Source organism: Vidua chalybeata, chromosome 18 (assembly GCF_026979565.1).
Source record: "Vidua chalybeata isolate OUT-0048 chromosome 18, bVidCha1 merged haplotype, whole genome shotgun sequence".
In the NCBI taxonomy this organism is placed as follows: Eukaryota; Metazoa; Chordata; class Aves; order Passeriformes; family Viduidae; genus Vidua; species Vidua chalybeata.
The window spans coordinates 12,468,752-12,481,867 of record NC_071547.1 but is presented as its reverse complement, the minus strand read 5'-3'; the positions used below and the strand labels follow the sequence as shown (position 1 = coordinate 12,481,867).

Here is a 13,116-nt window from a genome sequence, read left to right as displayed (position 1 = left end):
TGCAGAGCAATCACTTAGAAACTCATTTTCCTCCCTGGAATTTGTCATGTTGTGACAAATAGAACCAAAATCTCGCCCGTGCGGGGGTGGCATTCACGGGGGGGATTTTTCCTGCTCCCAGCGTGCATCCCCGGAGGCTGGAAATGGGAATGGATGGAGGGAAGGAGATGCAGCTCAGGGAGAGAAGTGAGGACATTTTGGGGGCTTCAGGAATCGCTCTTGGTTCTCACAGAGGGTGGGAGATGCCGATTTCTCCTGCTGCTGAGAACAAACTGCCTTTCTTCCTTATCTGGGCGGCCCCAAGAGTGTCTGGAATGTCCCCGGTGCCACTCCCTGTCCCTGGGGGGCTGCCGGGAACCCCGCAAAGCCCGCGGTCAGGTGGCCCCAAAGCACCGGGAACGGGAGATGTCAATCAGGAGCGGAGTTAATTCCCAAGCCACGCTCCAAGCAGGCACCAGGGCGGCTCCGGCAGCCGGGCAGGGACTGCTGGAGGATGCCGGGCCCCAAGGCAGCTGCAGAATTGCTCCGCTGGGTTTGGGAATGTTTTTTCCAGTCACTGAGCCACGCTCTGCCTGCCCTGGGCTGGGGCTGCCCCGCAGCTCCCTGTTAATTACCGGCCCAATCTTTTGTTAATCAGGATGTTCCAGCTCAGCTTTCCACGGGAGCTGATTCCCTCCACAGGGACACGGCTCTGGCTGTTGTTCCTGTTGGGTCCTGGCAGGTTCCTGTTAGGTCCTGTTGGGTCCAGGAATGCCGGCTGTGCACAGGAATGAGCTGGCTGTGGTACCCCCAGGCTCTGCCATCCCTGGATCCAGGCGATTGGGCCACAAAACCCCGCGGGATCCTGGATGCACAGGGATGGGAGTGGTACCCAAGGAGCCCTTTCCCCTCTGGATGGTGCTCCAGGAGCCGGGCAGGGATAGCAGGGAGGTGCAGGAGTTCAGGGCTTCCCCCGGTGCCGCTGCTTTTGGGAGCAGCCCCGTGGCAAAGCCGTTCCAGGAGGTTTTTTTTCCCAAAGATCTTCCCTGCAGGCCCCCACGTTCCCGCGGGAGGAGGCGCCCAGTGCTGACTCTGCTCCTTGTGTCCCCTCCAGGCTGTGACGGAGGAGTTATGGGACGGTGCCTTCCTCCCCCAGCGGGTCTCCTCTTCCTCTCCGCTTCCCACCCTGCGCTACGGAGGAGCAGCGGGGCCGACAGCGGGCCGGGAACGAGACTCTTCCCCCGCGGCGTTTCATCATGCCGGGAGTCCTCCCGGCGCGGGCGGGAGGAGCCGGAGCAGCCCCGGGAGCGCCCGGCTGCGGTGGGATGGGGACAGCGTGCGGCTCTCCGTGCACAGGCGGTGGCTCTGGGGACAGAACCCCCCGAGCAGGGGTGACCCACAGGACAATGACTTCAGTTGATCCCCAGGGCTCCTCTGATCCCGATCCAGTGCTCACGACGATGCTCGGCTGGGGAGGGCTTGTTCTCGGTTCTCTGTGGGTTTATTTAATTCCCTTTATTTATTTCTTTGCGGTTTTGTCATGACAAAAGGGGGAATGTCGCTGATTCATGAGTTTATCCCCGGATCCTGCGGGGCCAGGGAGTGCCACTGCCATTAGCTGCCCCCCGCGGGGAAATGCATCTGTCCCGCTGCCCCCGCGCCCCGCAGCCCCTTCGTGGGCAGCGCTGACCTTTCACAAGTGGCTTCTCTCCCTCCCAGCCGCGGCCACTTTCGTGTCCCCCCGCGGGTCTCCCTGCCAGCGGGGCACATCTCCACATTCCCGTTAATTTATCTGCTTTTCCTGGGGTGTGTCTCATCAGCCAGCCCTGCCCGCTCACTCCCCATCACTGCCCTGCTCCTGGCTTTGCTCCTCACTCCCAAAACCCGGGGTTTGGGGGTGCTCTGGGGCTGGACACAGCAGGAATTGGGATCCATCCTCTCTCCTGTGGCCTTCCCGGGCTCATTCCTACGGCTGGGAATGCAGGCAGGCTCTGGTTGTACAGAGCAGCTCCCAGCCCCGCTCTGGGACATCTCAGCCACGCCCAGCACCATTTCCCCCCACGTGCTCATCTCCCATCAGCCAAATCCCAGAGTTTCCCCAAAAATTCTCTCTGGGAGCTGCTGTTGCCACCTGAATCCCACGTGCTGGTATTTCCCTCTCCCCCCACGCCAGCTCGGATGGGCCCTCCAGCCCCTCGGATGAGCTGTCAGATGAGAGCAAATTGCATTCCCAGGCTCTCATGGAGCATAATTGCTTGTCAGGAACCATCCCAGATAATTCAATTGTAGTCTCAGTTCACTTTAATTTGGAGCCGTGACGAGGCTTTGCAAACTCAGCCAGCCCTGGTTTGTCTGGCTGCTGCTCCAGCTCCTCCTCGCTGGTGTTGGGAGTGCTTTAGCATAAGTAAATGAAGATTAGAAACTTAATTGCAGCTGGGATGAGATGGGGTTTTAATTGTGGGGGCATTAAAATCCCCACGCGTGCATGTGTGAAAATTCCAAGGTGGGCGGGAGCAGGGAGGGGTGGACCCAGCCCCCAAAAGGATCCGGAGGAGTCGCCTGCTGATGTTTTTGGGATGGGAGGCAGCGCATGGAGCTGGGATGGGGCAGGATGGCCGAGTGGGATGGGCAGGCTGAGCCCTCGTCTGGGTTAACTGCTCCCTGCGCCGGCAGCACAATCGGGGGTCCCTGAGTTAGGGCTGACCCCACCTGCCCATCCCAGCTCTTCCTGCCCTTTCCCAGCCCAGCCCGCAGCACCCATGGCCTGCGCTGTCCCTGCTGCCCCCCAGCTCTCCCTCTGCACACGCGTGCCACAAACCTTGCACCAAAACCTCAGAGTCTCTCTGAGCTCTCACCAATGCCTTCACCGGGCTCTGGGGGAGGCACGAAATCCCCTTCCCCAGAGGTTTTGGGTGCTGGGGAGCACAGGGAGGTGTCACAATCCCCAGACCCCGTCCAGAGGGAGCGGGGTCCTGCTGGCTGTGGGGGTTTGGAGGTTTGGAGCAGGTGTGAATTCCCAGGTGAGCAGGAGACAGGGAAAGGTGTTGGAAGGAGGAAGAAGGTGACACCAGGGCTGGAGCCTGGTGGAGGTTGTGTGGATCTGTGGTGGAAGGGACAAGATCTGTCTTGGGGTCATCGTGGGCTTGCTCCCTGTGTCCCAAGTCCTGACCTGGCCTGGGAGGTCTCACCTTGATGTGTCCCTCGTGGGGTCTCACAGCTGCTGGCAGACTCCAGATGGATTTTATGGGCCAGGAGTCGAGGGAACAGTGAACTGAGGGGTGTTGGGTGTTTGCTGGCTTCCCCCAGCCTCACTGGGCTGCAGCCTTGGCCACAGAACCATGGAATGGGTTGGGTGGGAAAGGACCTCAAAGCCCATCCCATCCCTGCCATGGCAGGGACACCTTCCACTGTCCCAGGCTGCTCCAAGTCCCATCCAGCCTGGCCTTGGACACTTCCAGGGATCCAGGGGCAGCCACAGCTTCTCTGGGAATTCCATCCCAGCCCCTCTCCACCCTCCCAGGGAACAATTCCTTCCTAATATCCCATTTAACTCTGCCCTCTTTCACTTTAAAGCCATTCCCCTTGTCCTATCTCATTCCACACCTTTCTCCACTGAATTTTGGGTGTCTGGAAGAAATTAAATATTCCTACAGCCAACCTCTCCCTGCTCTCCACCCTCTTCCTCCCCTCTCCCCTCGCTGTGGTACAGCCACAGGCACAGCACAATGGTGTCGATGGCAAAAGAGCTGTCCTGAATTTATCCCAAATGAGCTCCGAGGAACAGCTCCTTCCCTTCCATTCCAGTTGTTCAGGCTGCCACGTTATTTCCATCATTCCTTCTTATTTTTAAAGTCTTAGTTATTTAAACAAAACCCCACCCAGCAAACCAACAAATCTTATTTTTGTTGTTGTTGTTGTTTGGGTTTGGTTTTTTTTGACGCTGCCTTTGTGAAGGATTTGTTTGTTTTTTTTTTCCTTTGGCCCAGTTTATAAATATCCAGCGCTTCAGCAGGGAGGGAATGCAGGAGAAGCTCTCCACAATAGCCTCTAATAGGAGCTCCGAAGGAGGGAGAGGGTCCATCCGGAGGCTCGGTTTAGCTTTGAGCCAGGCCTATTTCCAGCCAAGCTGGGCTTAGCTCGGCGCTGCCTTTGAGATGCAGGAGCCGCCCCCAGCCCCAGGGCAGTTCTCACCCCCCAGTGATGCTCTCCTGGCCCAGCCCTGCTGCTCCATCCTCCCATCACCCTCCCTTCTCTCCCCAGAGCTCCCTGACTTTGCTGCTGCCGATTTTTCCAGCATTTTGGTGCTGATGGGGTCACCGCGTTTGGGGCTGGGTCGTGTGGACTCTCCCAGAGGGGGAAGAGGTGGCCCCAAAGCTCCGTGTCCTCCTTTGGCTGCTAAAGTATATTCCCTGCTCTGGCTTTTCCTTCTCTTTCCCTTTCCCCACAAATTCCCAAATCCTCACTGAGCCCTGACCGGGCAATTTCTGGGAATGACGAGCTCAGAGTTCGGCCCCCGTGACTTTTATCCAGTCCTTGACCGTGGCAGGAGCTGGGATGATGCAGATTTGGGATGGATGGGAGGCAGAAATGAATGTCTTGGAGGTGGAGGAGCTGCTCAGCCTTTCCTAGAGCCTGGAATTATGGAATGGTTTGGGTTGGAAGGGACCTCAAACCCCACGGGCAGGGACACTTCCACAACCCCAGGCTGCTCCAAGCCCCAGTGCCCAGCCTGGCCTTGGGCACTGCCAGGGATCCAGGGGCAGCCACAGCTGCTCTGGGCACCTGTGCCTGCCCTCGCCAGGAAAAATTCCCTCCCAAAACCCAGTCCAGCCCCTCCCTGTGCCAATTTAGGATTCCATGGAAGAGCTGGTGCCTGGAACTCGGCCTCTGGCTGTGTGAGAAGGGCTCTGTGCTGAGCCCCTCTCTGCCCCCCCAAGTGCCCTGGGTCGAGCCCTTCCTCCTTTCTTCACCCTTTATTTATTTTAAATTATTTGAATTCAATTGAATTTCTATGAATTTATTTAAATTTATTTGACTTTCTATGAATTTATTTGAATTAATCTATTTTTGTTGCCAACAGCAACTCTTTGCGGGGGGGAAGCTTGGTCAGCTGCGAGCGCTGCCTTTAATTTCAGGTCGCTGTAAATTCCCGTGTTCCATTGCCTTGTACATAAGGTATATATGGATATATATACATATCTCTATATGTATGTATATAGATATATACAGACCTCAATCCTGTACAGTTTCCAACTGAACTCGCTGGCCTGCTTCGTTTTCTCCGTGGTAGTTCTGCAGAATGAGCTGATTTTCAGTTCCCTTTTCCTCCCTCCACCCCCTTTTTTCTTTTTATAAATATATATATAAATATAAATATATATATATTTTGTTGTCGTCGTTGCAAAAAAAATACCACCTCCGGAAAAAAAGAAGCTGGTGAGAAACAAAAATACAAATCACCCCCACAAACCACCGACAAAAAAAAAAAAAAAAAAAAAAAAAAAAGAGAGAATTTCTGAGAAAGGCACGATGGATTTTCCCCGCTGTAAATTTGTACAGGAACATTTCTAACGTTTTCTACACTTGAAGAAAGTAATTTCTAATTTCCGCTGTCTGGCTGGGTGCGAATCTCTGGGACCTGCAGACCTGGATAGCCATTTGTTCCCGTGGTTTCTTGTGCAGTGTTTGGTGAGGTGACAGTGTATGAATTATTTATGCCAATAAAAAGAAAAAAAAAAAAAAAAAAAAACAAAAACAAAAAACAAAATACATTTGAAAACACCTTGCCCTGCCCTGTGCTGCTCCGCGTCCTCTCCTTGCCGTGTCCCGGGATTTTTGATCCGTGGTGGGGTTGGGATGAGTCCATCAGAGCCTTGGGAACGTCTCTGCCTGGTCCAGCACTGCCAAATCTCTTTTCCCCTCCCAGCTCAGCCCTTTGGGGATCATAATTCCCAGCCAACACTTGGATGGGAGCTGCAGCGGCAGCAAACGTGGGAATTGGGCACATTACGGGCCGGCAGCAGATAAATTCCCACCCAGCTGTGCTCAGCAGAGGGGCTGGAGTGGGTGAGCGCCAGTCTGAGCCCGGTGATGGAGCACTGGAGGCTCCCGGCATCTGCTGCTCCTTTGTTTGCCTCTCCCATGCTGTTTTCCCGGGATGCCACCATCAATCTGCCGCGCAGCCCCTCTGGAAAAGCGGCGGCGTTGGCTGGTGGGGGCACCCGAGAGATGGAGGAGAAAATCACGGGAAGTTCACACGGTTTCCCCCCTCTCCTTCCCTCCTCGCCACTGCCCGAGCACTTGAAAGGTAAAATAATGATGGCTCGCCATTAATAAACCATGAACGCTCCACACTTCTCCTGTCGAGGGCTTTTCATCTTTCAAAGCCTGCAGGAGCTGGAACCAATTAAACCAGGCTCAGCCCGGGCGGGGGGCGGGGACGGAGCCGTCCAGGGGGATTTGCTTGGGAAGGGGCTGCTCTGATGAATCCTCCCAGCAGGAGAAATGGGGGATTTGGGGCTAAAGAGCCACCACTCGATGTCCTCTCCGCCTGCCTCGCTGGGTTCACCGCGGTGTCACCTCTTGGATGTGCGGTGAACAGGGGGTTTTTGGTAAAGCCGGAGGGCTGCCACCAGTGTGGAGAGGAACTGGCTGGCACTGGTGCGTAACTGGGCAGCCCTGGTGACTCCAGCTCCGGGGACAGAGCTGCTGGTGGCACTGCAGAGCCCAGTGCAGGGAGGCTGAGCTCGCTCCTGGCTTGTGGTTAATGAGATGCCGGCACTAGGACGGTGAGAAATGTCAAAAATATCCCCCAAAGCAGCTTTAATAGCGACTTTGGAGGGTTGGGGATGCCTTTAGATACATCCCTGTGGGGATCTGTGTGTGTGTGTGCAGGGAGAGGCACAGGGATGCTCACACGTGGCTGTCGCCTCCTCCTTGCTGGGGATGAATCACGGGCCATTAATATTTCACAGGATAAATGCCGGGAGTGACAGAGGAGCTCAACCCCCAGGCCAGCAGCTCCAGCTCTCCTGTCACTGCTGCTGGCTGAGCCCACGGCGTCATTCCCGCTTGGATGCTCTTGGCGTGGGCACAATCAGGATGCTCCAACATCAAACAGAGCTTGCTTTGGGGTACTGAAACTTTCGGGGTCGGTTGTGATGCTGGAGATATCAAACCACCTCTGTTTCCACCAGGAAGGGTGGCTCTAAACATGTCCCCGCGGTGTCCCAGTGCTGCTTGGGTCACCCACCCTCCCTCCGGGCACACCGGGCTGGTTCGAGACACAAATCTGCCTTAATTTTGTGCAATTCTGCCCCCAAATTAAGCCGTTTATTGAGCCGAACTTAACACCTCCGATCCCCCGAGGTGTGCCTGTCAGACCTGGCCGGTGGCACAAGCCTTGCTCCCGGTGGGACCCGGCGCTGTCCCCGCCGGGGCAGGTCTGGGTTCCCCTTTCCGCCCTGGAGCAGCAGAAGAAAAGGCTGGCGAGGAGCCGGGCCGGGCCGGGAGCTGGGAACCAGCGGTGGCCAGCAGCCAGGGCTGTGGCCGGTCCCGGGGGGTCCCGGGAGGGCTCAGGGGGACAATCCGCAGCTGAAGGCACAGCTCGGAGCCGGGCTGGGGCTGGCCGGGATCCCACATCCCTGCCCCGGCCCATGCCGCCCGTGCCGGTGCTCCCCGGGCCGGGCTCCACCGCGGGGCTGTGGCAGAGCCCCACAATGGGGCATTGTTCCGAGCTCTGATTTATGTTTCCTCCCCAGGCTCGTCTGGCCTTTCTCAGGAGCCGCAAGGAGCAAAGGGCCGGTCCTTTCGGGAGGAGCTGGGCTGGGCTGAGCCCCCCGCAGCCACCCCAGCACGGCCCGGGGGGGTCCTGCCTGGCTAAAGCTCCAGTTCTTCATTAGGGCTTGATTAGCTCATTAAGGGCTGCTGGGACAGCCCGAGCCTCGGGTGGAGAGAGCCCCGGGGAGCCCCGGGCAGGCAATGCCCGAGGCCGGGCTAATTGGCCACTTGTGTCGCGGCCACCCGGCCTTTAACGGGATTGTCTCTCTGAGCCAGCGCGGAGCTGATCCCGCTTTGCGGAGAGCCCCGGGATTAATTCCAGCCAGGGAGCGTCCCGGGGGTTCCCGCCGCTCCCGCCCGCCTGCGGGGAAGGGGCTGCCCTGCTCCGAGCCCCCGCTCCTGCTGTCCCATTGCTCAGCAGATTCTCTCTTTCCTCACCTCTATTTTTACGCTGCCCTGGGGACAGAAACCCGACCCCTATGAGTGCAGGCGCTGCGTGAGCTCCTGCCGGGCTCCCAGCGCAGAACCCTTTCCTCCTGGCAGCTCTGGGAAGGAAGAGAAATTCCCAATCCCCAGCTTTTTGCCTTAAACTCGACACCTGCAGCCTCCTCCAGAGAGACGAGCCGTGCCTGGGCAGCAGCAGGTAGAAAAGCTGGCTGAAGGTTTTCCTGTGCCCCAATTTTTTATTTATTCCTGTTTTTTTGGGGGACAGGGTGGCTTTTTGTGCCTGGATTAGGGGTGGGAGGGGGTCAGGGGACCCTGGGTGTGCTGTGAGGTCCCTGTGGGGTGGGGAAGGGTCGGCGATGCTGAAGGAAAATAATCCCACAGTGGAGGTTTGTGCCTGGGCACCAGGAGGGGAGAAGTTGTCCCAGAGGGGAATTGTCCCAGCAGGGTGTGGGTGACCTGTCCGAGCACCTCGGGGTGCCAGACATCCCCAGGAGGCTCTGGAGAGCGTGAGGAAATCCCTGTGCCCCCATCCTAGGGCCAGCCACGGGGTCGGGGTGCTCTGTGGTACCCCCTGGCTCCATGGCCCCACTTCCAGCTGGTGGAGAGACACATTCCAGCACCTTGGAAGGTGCCAGGCACGGTGGATGAGCCATCAGCCTGAACTTCCATCCTCCTCAGCCACCAGCTCCTGTGGGGATGGCTCAGCTCCAGCCTCCTCCAGCCCCACGGCCATGGGCCACAACCAGGGAATTCCCAGTGCCAGAACCATGGAATTCCCACTGCCAGAACCAGGGAATTCACACTGCCAGAACCAAGACATTCCCACAGTCAGAACCAAGGAATTCCCACTGCCAGATTCAGGGAATTCCCAGTGCCAGAACCAGGGAATTCCCACTGCCAGAACCATGGAATTCCCACTGCCAGAACCAAGACATTCCCACAGTCAGAACCAAGGAATTCCCACTGCCAGATCCAGAGAATTCACACTGCCAGAACCAAAGAGTTCCCACAGCTAGAACCAGAGAATTCCCACAGCCAGAACCAATAAATTCCCACAGCCAGAACCAGAGAATTCACACTGCCAGAACCAGAGAATTCCCACTGCCAGAACCATGGAATTCCCACTGCCAGAACCAAGAAATTCCCACTGCCAGAACCATGGAATTCCCACTGCCAGAACCAGGGAATTCCCAGTGCCAGAACCTTCCCCTTCCCCCCCTGCAGAGCCTCCCTGCAGCCCTGTGGAGATCCATGGTGTGCAGGCTGCCCGTGCAGAGCCATTCCCACTGGCAGAGCCGTGCTTTAGCTGCTCCCAAAGCCTGGATGCGCTGCTGGAAATGCAAAATGAGCTGGGAAGCAGCCAAGTGTTTGGGGGTTTGGGGGCTCAGGGGCTGATCCCCTCGTGGGAGGGATAATTCCAGCAGCAAATCCCCCATGGAAGGGGTGAGCAAGGAGCCATCCCCATGCAGGGAGCTGAGCTGGAGCAGGGTGATTCCATGTGGGATTGCAGTCTGGGAGCACTGGGATGCTGCAGGGATGCACTGGAACCCATTTTGTCCATTTTTTCCTTCTACACCGGTGCTGCCAAATTCCCCCCAGCCGTGCTACAGGGCTGGGAGCTCCCAGCAGGATTCCTGAAGGAAAATCTCACTCCAGGAATACCTGGTTTTCCCCAGAGGTTGGTTTGCTGGCTGAAGTGGCACTTGGGGCCCTGCTGTCCCCCTGTGCCTGGTGACACCAACAGCCTCTGGTGGCTCTGGCTGCTGCCCCGTGACCAGGGGCTGCAGGAGGGGACGGCCACCCCCGAGCTCCTGGACATTGGGATTGATGTCCCTGGATTGGGTTTCGGATATTTTTGGTCCTGTAAATCCCATGGGTGATGATGTTCAGCACGATGGGTCCTTCCTCCACATGGCCAAGCTCTTTTTTGGGATTTAACCTCCCTTAACTCTTATTCCCAGCTGCTTACTCCATTCATCCCCAATTCCAGCACCATGGATGGGGATGGCTCCTTGCTCACCCCTTCCATGGGGGATTTCCTGCTGGAATTATCCCTCCCACGAGGGGATCAGCCCCTGAACCCCCAAACCCCCAAACACTTGGCTGCTTCCCAGCTCATTTTGCATTTCCAGCAGCGCATCCAGGCTTTGGGAGCAGCTAAAGCACGGCTCTGCCAGTGGGAATGGCTCTGCACGGGCAGCCTGCACACCATGGATCTCCACAGGGCTGCAGGGAGGCTCTGCAGGGGGGGAAGGGGAAGGTTCTGGCACTGGGAATTCCATGGTTCTGGCAGTGGGAATTCCCTGGTTCTGGCAGTGGGAATTCCATGGTTCTGGCAGTGGGAATTTCTTGGTTCTGGCTGTCAGAATTCCTTGGCTCTTGGAGTGAGAATTCGCTGGTTCTGGCAGCGGGAATTTCTTGGTTCTGGCAGTGGGAATTCCATGGTTCTGGCAGTGGGAATTCCCTGGTTCTGGCAGTGGGAATTCCCTGGTTCTGGCTGTCAGAATTCCCTGGATCTGGCTGTGCAATTTCGCTGGTTTTGGCTGTGTGAACTCCCTGGTTCTGGCAGTGGGAATTCCCTGGTTCTGGCTGGGTGAATTCCTTGCTCCATGGCTGGGCAGACACCACCAATGCCTTCCCCAGGTCCTGCCCCCGGGCTTGGCTCCGTGCAGAGCTGCCCGAGGCGCTGGGAGGAAAATGGATTGATTGTCTCATTATCCCTGCTCAACCCCACTCCTTAAATACAACGCACCTGGCCCCGAGAGCTGCTCCCACACCTCCCACGGAGCGCCCTGGGACTGATTTTCCTGGGAAACAACACCGTGGCCATCCCTGGGTGCAGCGGTGAGCGGGATGTGGGCTGGGCTGGGGGGGATATTCCATGTGCCAGGGTTTGGGATGCTGCTGGATGGGATGATGTGCTCTGGGGTGCCTGTTGTGGGGGGAATTTGGGGGATGAGTGGCTGGGAAGGCTGTGCTGTGCTCCTAAAGGGAGATGGGAATAGTTGTGGATCTATTACCCTTGTCATGGGGATAAAGTGGGAAAGGCAAAGGGTTTGCCTTCAAATATTTGGGAGGCTGCAAAATCAGCAATTTCCCTGGTGGGAGCTGCCTGTTCCTGCCTGGCTGCAGCTCCAGGGCATCCATCCATCCATCCATCCATCCATCCATCCATCCATCCATCCATCCATCACTTCCTCCAGTGCTGCTGGAGATGTCCAAGCCCCCTATAAATTCAATTATAAAAAGAGAAAACTGGCCTGTCTGTCAGTCACAGCCCCCTTTTCTGCTGCTCCCTCCTTATTTCCATGAATCTGGTTGGTGTTTGGGGATGGATTGGGAAACCACAACTGGGGGCTCAGAACCCCTGAACTGCCCCAATGCCTCTGCTGGGAGGTGGCTGCTCAAAAATCCTTCCCATGGAGATGTGTTGGTTCAATGGCTCTGGGACAGAACTGCAGCGATGGATTCTGGTTTTGGGAACAGGAAATGCTGGATTGAATGGCTCCCAGATGGACAGAAGTGGAGTTTGGAGTGAGGGCACGCAGGGTTTCTGCTCTCAGGAGCTGCATCCGAGTCACCTCGGGATGGGAAGGATCATGTGAAGTGTGACCTGCTCTGGAGGTGTTGACAACAGCGATGTGACATCAAAAACTATTTTTATTTTATTTTTGTTTGGCTCCTCAGAGTTAAACTGAGGCTTTTGGGCAAGAGAGCCACGTCCACGTTGGTGTGATAGGCGGGTCAAGCTCATTTCTCCCTGCTCAGGGCTCTCAGTGGGGTTAAAATCTCTTCCATTTAAAGAAGAAAATTGTTTCTGGGGATGTTCAGGGGCTTTGAAGCAGAACCTGACGTTGGAATGAGGTACAGCTTGTCCCGCTGGATGGGACAATTGGAGGGGACAGGGACAACGGGTCCCTGGAGATTATTTCATCTCCAAGGACTCCTTTAATTAATGCAGCAGCCTTTGGATGCCTCCTAATTGTCCGGGCACGCCTGACTTTGCAGCACGCAGGGGCTGAGGTTGTGGTGAAGAGCCTGGATGTGCCTTTCTGCTCTCCCTCCCTTTGGAGCTGAGAAAAATCAATGGAAAACCCTTCCAAAGGCCCGGAGAGCTCCGTTATCTCCGATCAACCTCAAACAAAACCCCACTGCACGTCAAGGACAGCAGCTCCTTGCCTGCTCCTCTGGGAGCGGGTTAAAAATTCAACCTTTCCTTAGAGATGGATAAAATTCCTTTGGTTTAGGGCAGAAAGAGCCGTGCTGTGGGGTGGAAACGCCCTTTCCCCGCTCTGCAACTTTGGGAGGAGCATTTTGGGGAAGGGAAGGTCCTGATCCCCCGTGCCCGTGGCCCTGAGGGGCTGCTGGGCTCTTCCTGCTTTTCCAGGAGTTTCTCCCATCCTCGCCCTCCTTCCCGGCCCCACCTGGCGAGACACAGCCCCCCTAAACACCCGAAAATCAGCTCCCAGCCGTGCTTAGGCAGGCGTGGAGCAGCTTCCAGCCGGGAGAGATTAAAAGTTACTGAATAACCCAACTCCTCCGTCAGCCCCGGTGGCTGCGGGGCTGTGGCCGGTGCCAGGTGCCCGGCGGGCATTCCCGTCCCCCCAAAACCACCCCCAGCGATTTCCCCCATCCCAACCCTGGCGAGCCACAGGGGATGTCCTGGCTGGAGTGATGAGCACGGTGGGTCCTGGGCGTGAGCTGGCGAGGGGACGAGGGCACTGCTGGACCCGCCGAGGGCCAATGCCACCGTGGGAAAGGCGGCGGGCACCGCGCAGCCGGCTGGGCACGGCTCACGCAGCCCTCCCGCAGCTCCAGCGCCGGCTGAGCCCTTTTCCTGCCGCTGCCCAGCGCCTCCTTCCCTGGCTCCGGCCTCTGGACGAGCCATGGCCTCGGTGTGTGCCTTTTGTT

General features: G+C 57.1%; 1 protein-coding gene across 2 annotated transcripts in view; it reads left to right on the top strand.

Annotated features, from left to right (window-relative positions):
* KSR2 (kinase suppressor of ras 2) overlaps window positions 1-5,494 on the top strand; it is an 81,163-nt gene extending 75,669 nt beyond the window's left edge. For both annotated transcript variants that reach the window (XM_053959148.1, XM_053959146.1), the window contains one exon: window positions 1,094-5,494. In XM_053959148.1, the coding sequence (XP_053815123.1) occupies window positions 1,094-1,100 (7 nt within the window). In that variant the 3' untranslated portion in view covers window positions 1,101-5,494. The remainder of the gene's footprint in view (window positions 1-1,093) is intronic.
* The last annotated feature ends 7,622 nt before the right edge of the window (window positions 5,495-13,116 follow it).